The sequence below is a fragment of the Trifolium pratense genome, linkage group LG5 (assembly GCF_020283565.1).
Source record: "Trifolium pratense cultivar HEN17-A07 linkage group LG5, ARS_RC_1.1, whole genome shotgun sequence".
In the NCBI taxonomy this organism is placed as follows: domain Eukaryota; kingdom Viridiplantae; phylum Streptophyta; class Magnoliopsida; order Fabales; family Fabaceae; genus Trifolium; species Trifolium pratense.
Window position 1 is genome coordinate 12,853,060 of NC_060063.1, and position 8,394 is coordinate 12,861,453.

General features: G+C 28.2%; 1 protein-coding gene across 1 annotated transcript; it reads right to left on the reverse strand.

Annotated features, from left to right (window-relative positions):
* Positions 1-396: 396 nt before the first annotated feature.
* Positions 397-7,246, reverse strand: LOC123882891 (cytokinin dehydrogenase 3-like). Its single transcript, XM_045931535.1, has 5 exons — positions 6,485-7,246; positions 4,268-4,395; positions 2,711-2,986; positions 1,889-2,157; positions 397-1,078 (listed from the first exon to the last, which is right to left on the reverse strand). Exons 1-5 carry the CDS (start codon positions 7,125-7,127, stop codon positions 775-777), a joined length of 1,620 nt encoding a protein of 539 aa, XP_045787491.1. The 5' UTR covers positions 7,128-7,246; the 3' UTR covers positions 397-774.
* Between the last annotated feature and the right edge of the window lie 1,148 nt (positions 7,247-8,394).

Genomic DNA, 8,394 nt, shown 5'->3' on the forward strand with positions numbered 1-8,394 from the left:
AACGCAAAAATATATTTTCCAAAAATATAATTCCTTTGGAAAATAAAACTAGGGTTTGGCTGCCTCCTGAAACACATTAAACACGTGCGCCTTCCTCTGTAAGAAACCTTGAAACAATTCTTCAAACAGATCTTCAAAAGATTGAGTAGAAATTAAAACCCGCTAGCTGGCGCACACAGATACACAGACAGGTGTTGTTCCAAAGTGTCCCAACATTTGTCACAACACTTGGGGTCAGCACATATGTCTCAACACTTGGCTCAAATATGTTTTTGCAAAATGTAGCCAATCATACAAAAACCCAACATAAATGTATCATAAGGAGTATATAACAAAGAAAAGAATCATTAATTCACCAAACATGTACACTCATTGCCCATTAAGAATTGAAAGATATTATTGAAAATGATAAAATTCTTCAATATATAAAAGTTTAATTTCTCTACACTATATGACTCAAAATACTACTAGGTACTCTGAGGACACACAACAAAGAAAAAGCAGGATACAGCTAGATGTGTGCACCTCACATATGATTTTGTCAACCTACCATATCTAAGGTAATATGTATAACCTAATTTATATATATGCCAAAATCATTCAGCACATAACCCTACCCTTAACAAAATTAAATTACAAAGTACAAAAAATCTATTATTCTGATCAAAGGTTTGGATCATATCATCATATACACCACCTATGACCAGCCAGCTAGGTAGTCCCATATCATAAATTAAATATTAAAAAAAATATTAAATATTATATACTATGATTTTAATTGTTGTTGAAGATTCTTTGTCCAGGTGCTAAAATCATTCTTGGATCAAACTCATATTTTCTTTGTAAAAATGTTTTCCATTTTTTAGGACCAAAATGGTTTGTCCACTCTTCTTGTGTGCTGTAGTGGGGAAGATATAGCTTATACTTAATTTCAGCATCATTACAATATTGCAAAATTTCTCTGTTTTGAGCATCAAATGCTTTCCAATTATCAAAACCACTTGAGTGCAAAAATCCAACAGCATAGAAGATATCATCCTCATCATCTGGTATTGTTGCTGACATCTTATTGTCCCACCTGAAAAATTAATTAATTCCTATAAATTAGATTTTACTTTTACAAGTTTAATGAAAAAATAAATAAAGAGTTTTGGATTGTAAATAAAAGAGTTTATTTTTACAAATTTAATAAAATATTTTTAATTATCTCTTCTTACATACATTTAAACTTTAAACATTTTAATTTAAAAAAAATGAAAAAAAAAACTTTAAACATTTTAATTCAGATACACTAACATTGTAAAAACTTTCACACTATCAGTAGATTTTAATTATTCGCTCATTTAATTTATGTATTTTTTAATTTTGTCATATTTAATTTAAAAATCTTCATTGACATTACATCAAAATTATTATCATGCACTGATAATTATTTTACTACTGTCTCTGATGAAACTAAAACTCAGCACCTTAAAATTATAAGGTTAAACTCTTACGATGAACTAACACCTTAAAAGTATCATGAATGGTTTGAATAATGGGAAAGAAATATATTTAGATAGCATAAACTTATTCAAATTTTTAAATGTATAGTATTTTATTTGACAAAAACGGTGTATATGTATATATGTTAATATATTACTATTTAGGTCTTTACCATATATATATATATATATGTACATTTTTTTCGTAGAAGTTAAATTAGCCCACCTAAATTGACATCAGAGAGAATTGAACCTGAGCATACTCCCAAGTCTCAAGTCAATATTACCCGACCAACTCAAGTGGGTTTATTTCGGTATATCTTAAAAAAGTGAGTGCAAATTTTCTTAATAAAATAAACAAACCTTAAGAAAAATAATGTGAACAAGGTTAATTCAATGCTTACTTGTTTCTATTCATGGGATAAACTAAGACAGGTCCTGTGGTAATGTTTCTTTTTTGAATTATCTTCATAAAGACACCTGAATTAAAATCCAAGATTCTAGATTTTGGTATAAACATATTAAGCCATGGATGAGGAACATCCCATAATCCTTGTGATTGAAGCTTCAACTCTCCACTTCTTACTCTATTTAAGAACTCAACAAATGACACATTTTTTTCATAATAAAATCCAGGGATATAGCTCAGTCCTTGGAGTAAAACTTGAATTTCCTACACAAACATAAAAAATAAAAATATTAATTAGCTTAAATGCTTAATATTCATTACATTTTTTAGATATACATCTTTGGTCTTTTACATATAATTGAACTAGTAAAATATTGAATTAACAAATAAAATTAGAGGAAAAAACACATAAAATTTGTGGCAAAGTAGAAATTTAATTTTCAATTTTGTTGTGTGTTAAAACTCTGGTTCCCACCTGAAATCGAACCTAGGATCTTCCAAACAATTCATCTTAGGGAGAATTCATTAACTACTTGAGCTCAATGTGTTAGTTAATTTCAATTTTCTTATCTCTAATTTATGTCGTTATTTCAGAGTTCGGTTTATATGTAAGTAAAATTTGACTAAAGACTGATCTAGTTAGGATTTGGAATCTGATTCTTCAGAACTATTCATCATTAAGCACTTGAATCCGAACATTAACTTAGTTAATTATTTTTTTCCAAATAATTTTATAAACATTCAACATTGAGTGAAATTAAAGTGGGAGTATTTGAAAATAGTTAATTAAATAATGATGAAATTATATAGAATGTACCTTGTTGACATTGTTTTCAGAATGGTGATCATAATATTTAGCAATTTCCAAGCAATAGAGGACCCTATGTTGTGTTACTAGGGAAAGTATTCTGTGATGGTCGGATAAAGGGAAGAAAGAAGATCTCCAATTATTTATGGGTCCTTGATGCATTAATAACATCCCTTCCAAATAATCCAATCCACTATTTTTGTTAATTCCTTTCATTGAAATTAAACGTTCTTGGTCTTTTGTAAAAGCACCAAAATCACTATACAAAAGTCTTACCCATTTAACCTGCCAATAAAATAAAATCAACATAAGTTTTTATTGCAATGTTGTACTTATTAACTCATTATCATACTATATTGTAAAAAAAAACTCATTATCATACTAATCACAAAGTGATAATATATGTATGATGATGGGTTTATGCAATGTTTCAAATTCAAGTTATAATGATAAAGTTAAATTTTAGAAAACTAAACATTGAAGAGTCTCAAAATACTTTGTCGTAACTGCATTTTAACCGTTGAATCAAGATCAAATGATTTTAGAATGTACTCGAAATTTCATTTAAAAAAGTTGAAACATAACTTGTCTTTAAATTTTGATTCAACACTGAAATATCTAACTACCTAATTAGGACTAAGAATAAGTCAGGTCGACCAATCCAAAATTATGACCTAAATTTTTATTTTTAAAAAGACAACCAATTTATTTTAGAAGTCTATTGTACAGCTGTTAAAATGGGCTTAATCTGTATAGGTCGGTACGTCAAATCTGATTAAATGTAGGACTTGAACCTTAAAATATTAGTCCAATTTTTTTAGGGTTTTTTATTTCACATAATTCAAATATAAATTTCAAGTGTCACCTTCATGTCTTACAAGACTATAGTAGAAAGCAAAAGCTTAGTCATATTTACTAGTATAAGTAAAAGAATACGCACTATAGATCTCATCTCAACAACTACAATCATTATAGCAAAAAATAACTTTCCACATTTTTCTTTTCAAATTACTATTTAAACGTTTTCAATCTTAGAGATCAACATATACATGTGGCTATAACTTTTTTTCACTTTCAATTTTATGTATATTTCTCATGAATGACTAAAATAACGGTGCTTTAAGGACAAGGACATTAGATGCTCTTATAAAGTTCGATTTTGATATATGGTTGAACAATGCGACAAAACATGAAAAATTGGGTTTATTTTTTTTTTCAAAATTACATTACAGATCTTTTATCTTATTTTTTTGTAATACTTTGATCCTTTATTTTTTTTTTTACTTGTAACACTTTAGTCCATTTTTTTTTAACAATTTAGTCTTTTATTTTTTTTTATTTGTAACACTTTAGTCCTTTATTTTTTATAAATAAATAAGATAAAGGACCAAATTGTTACAAAAAAGATAAAGGACCAAACTATTAAAAAAAATAAGATAAAGGACCTATAATATAATTTTGCCTATTTTTTTTATAATTAGATATACCCAATTATGAATGGTTGGAAGTAGAAGCAAAACGACAAAAAATGTAGTCAAATTTTTCTAAAGACAAAAGTGTACGTACTCTCTTTGGTGCTGGCTCAAGAGCAATTCTTGCCCTTGTTATAATTCCAAATTGTCCTAACCCTCCAAGAACACCATGAAATAATTCTGAATTGTTCTCTTTAGAGCATGTTACAAATTCTCCTTTTCCTAAAAAAAATCCAAAAAAAAAAAGTCATTAAGTATAAACTATAACATTTAATTCAATTTTATTTTTGTGTGTTAGTGGATTTTTTTTGTCTAGTAATTAAAATCCAGTAACTTAGTACAAAAGTCCTAACTCAACTGACAAAAAATGCTGAAATTGTTAGGCTAAACACTATGATCGGGATTCAAACCCCAACTCTCTCACTTGTGTGTGAGTTTATGATAACTTTATCATTTCGTTTATGTGCCAAAAAAGAAAACCAGTAACTCAACTCATGAGATTTCTGGAATATAAAAAGATGTGAAATTTCTGATTCGAACTCAAATTATTAGTGTGTCCTTGCATTTAAATGAGTTGTACTTACAAGAAAATTCTTAATTAATTTATTAACTAAACAACCTTTAAATTTGTGGATGTATGGTAGTTGTTGCATTAGCTGATTAGTTGAATAGTCTTTACTTATTTGATGATGTTGATATATGGGCCTTGTATTCATATTATATAAAGTTTGCATGAAAAGCATTAAACATTAAAAATGTCTAATGTATATAATATAGAATTTTTAAATGATAATAATATAATATTAAAAAAAATAAGATATTTGCATGCATAATATTATGAGTAGTATTGAACAAATATATGGGTAATTAAAATTCAACATTCTATTTATTATTTAAATAAAAATTATTATAGTTAATTAAGGAATCGACCTAAATAGACTTGGACCAAATATAATCAAGTCAAAAAAAATTAAAATAAAATAAAAAATTAATCAAGAATACGAGACTATATGTCGACAATGTGAACTTGCTATATAGTTTAGGATTTTTCAAAAATAAGGGACCCGGTGGAAATCACTTACAAACTTCACCATTCACCAATATTTCAGACAAAGACTCTCTTAACAACCACAAATTTGGTATAGTAGTAAATAGTAGTACTAATAAATATAGTTCTAGAAAGAAAGAAAAATGATTAATAAAAAGAAAGAAAAAGAAAATCTAATACAACATTGTGAAGTTTAATTATCACATTTTTTAAAATTTAAAAAGATATTTAAAAAATTACAGTAACGGAATCTAATCAAAAGCTTTATCATCCATAAAATAAAACAGCTTATTTGTTTATAAGTTGAACACTTTTTAATATAGAAAAAAAATACTATTTATAAATCAATCAAAATAATTCATCTTAGCAAATGTATCGATACATATTCATATAATATGTATATAGAAGAATTCACTTTTGTTTAAAGCCTAGCATATGATTTTTTTATAAAAAGTAGAAAAGTTTTCCTTTATATGTCACTGTGCATTGGAAAGCCAAAATGCACATGGAAGATCTTATTTTCTCCATTGACATTAATTTTTATCTAAATAAAATGGATCATAACATAGGTGGTCCGGAAAGTTCTAAAACAAAAACTTCAATCACAATTTTTTACAATAAAATTTAAGTAAATCACAATACATCACAGTGAAAATTCTAAATTCAAACCTAAATCGCCAAACAAAATGTTTAATTAGAAAGTCATTAGGTTTGATTTAGTGGTGAAGAGTTTGTATATTATGCATAGGGTTTTAGGTTTGATTCTCTTCGACAAGTTTATAAAAGAAAAAAAAATGTTTAAATACTAGATAGACCAATTCAGTAAAAAATTCACATTTCTTATAAAATAAACTAAAAAATTGATATTTAAAAAAAAAACTAAAAAATTGATTAATATTCACCCCATAAGTCCAAAATAAATTTCTACATATCAAGAAATAAAATATAATACTACTCATTACTTTTAACTTTAAAAATTAATAAAATACAAAAAAAAAATTACTACTCCTTATGATTTTCTTTGAAAATTAATAAAATACAAAAAAAATAAAAAATAAATCAAACTCACCTGATTTTAATTTTTTTGGTATAAATATTTTATTGTTTAGAAGTGACTAATCTCTATCGCTGAAAATCTATATTATGCAACACATATATAAGAAGAATTCTCTCATGTCAACCAAATTTTTTCATATAGATAAGAATTTGAGACAAAAAAAAAATTAATAATTTATTTAAGGATGGAGATGAAAATGTGTATACCTGTGACAACATCCAATTGATGAACACTAGAAATTTGAGGACCATAACGAAATGTCTGACCACTAATCCCAGCATTAGAGAGTGTTCCACCAATAGTTAAGTAAAGATAATCAGTGTAAGAAACAGGTGCAAGTCCATATTCAAGTGTTTTATATAAAAAATCAATCCATAATTCTTCACCTCCAACATCAACATAGTATCCAACCTTAGTATCCTCAAAAACCTTAATATTATCAACATTTTTATTTTTTTTATTATTTTCTCTAAATTCTTTCATATCAATAACAACACCATCACGTGCCATAGCTTGTCCGCGCGTGGAATGTCCTTGTCCTCTTGCGGCTATATGAAAAGGGACAGAACTATTAAACGACAATTTTATAAGACTTACTATGTCGTTTACCGTTGTTGGATTAAATACTGCTGCTGGTAAATCGTGTACGAGGTTGCCGTAATCACTTGAAGCTTTTTCAATTGCTTTTGGGTTGTTTATGAGATTTTGAGATATTTTGTTTGAGGATAATTCTATTGGTAGTGATGATGATGATTTCCATTGTTCGGTTTTACCTACGGTTGATATTAAACGTGTTATGGTTATTATTAAGAGAATGAAGTATATTGGAAAAGGATAGTTTTCAGCCATTTTTTTTTGTGTGTAGAAAAGAGAATATTATAGGAGAAAAGGAGAGAAATAATGGGTTTTTGGTTTGGTGGTTAATTGATGTGTTTGTGGAAGAAGTGGGAAGAGGGAGGGGGCTATATATAGAATGAATTGAGGACTTTGCATGACAAAATTAGATGGAGAAATAGTGTTTGTTTGAGAGAGAGTGTGTGTGAGAGAGAATAATCTTTTGTCTTTAAGTTTAATAATTGAATAATGAGGTGGAATGAATAACTTAATTAAACTGATTGAATTAGTTGAGTTAAGGGTTAAAGAAGTTTTTTTTTTTTTATAAGTACAAAGGGGTACTCAATTGCTCACAATATAAAGCAAATTATAGTATGCTTTGAAGACATACAATAGGATCTAAACACCATTCAGAAAAGAAAAAAAAGAGGACTTACGGCCAAATCAACCCCTAAACCAAAATCAAGAAAAAAATTTAATATCATCTACAAGTTTGGAAGCATCCGGTAAGGCTCCATTAAAAACAACATTATTTCTAAGCTTCCATAAGCACCATGTAGTGGCCAGCCAAATCAAATGACGAATTCGATTACCTTTTTTTGATTTAACCAAAGAACCAAAGGATAAAAAGTGATTCCAACCTTCCAAGTCTGCCGGTAAACTCTGTCCTAACCATCAATATATAGTTTCCCACACACCTTTAACAAAAGTGTTGTGAATTCGTCTTAAAATCACACCAATAAAAGAACTTGATGTGTGAAGCAATAGAACGGCAACCAAATAATTAAGCGGAATAAGCAATAATAGTAACAACCGATAAACAAGATAAAGGAGAAGAAAGAACACAATATTTGTTTACCCAGTTCGGTCCAATAATGACCTAGTCTGGGGAGAGAGCAGCCCCTCCGTTCCACTATATCAAACGAGTAACTTTACAAAGAGTTCCAATTGAGTTACAAGAATTAATCCTAATTCTACCCAAATCCCGAATCTCTTCCCGTGGCCAAGAGACTCAATTTGATAAGTGTTTCCCAAGGTGTAATCAATCCCCTTTGCCCAACCCTAGAGTTATACCAAGAGACAACCCCTCTTGTTTCTCTCTAAAACCCTAGCCTTGTGTCGCGGCAAATCCTAATTGAAAACCCTACATTGTTGCTCCCTTTCTCTCTCTCTCAATTTTTCTATGAATAAAGCACTCCCTATTTATAGAAAAATATATGCCAAAAAATTAGTAACAAATCTGTTTTAAAATAAAACAAATCCAAGTCAGAGTGTCTTCCAA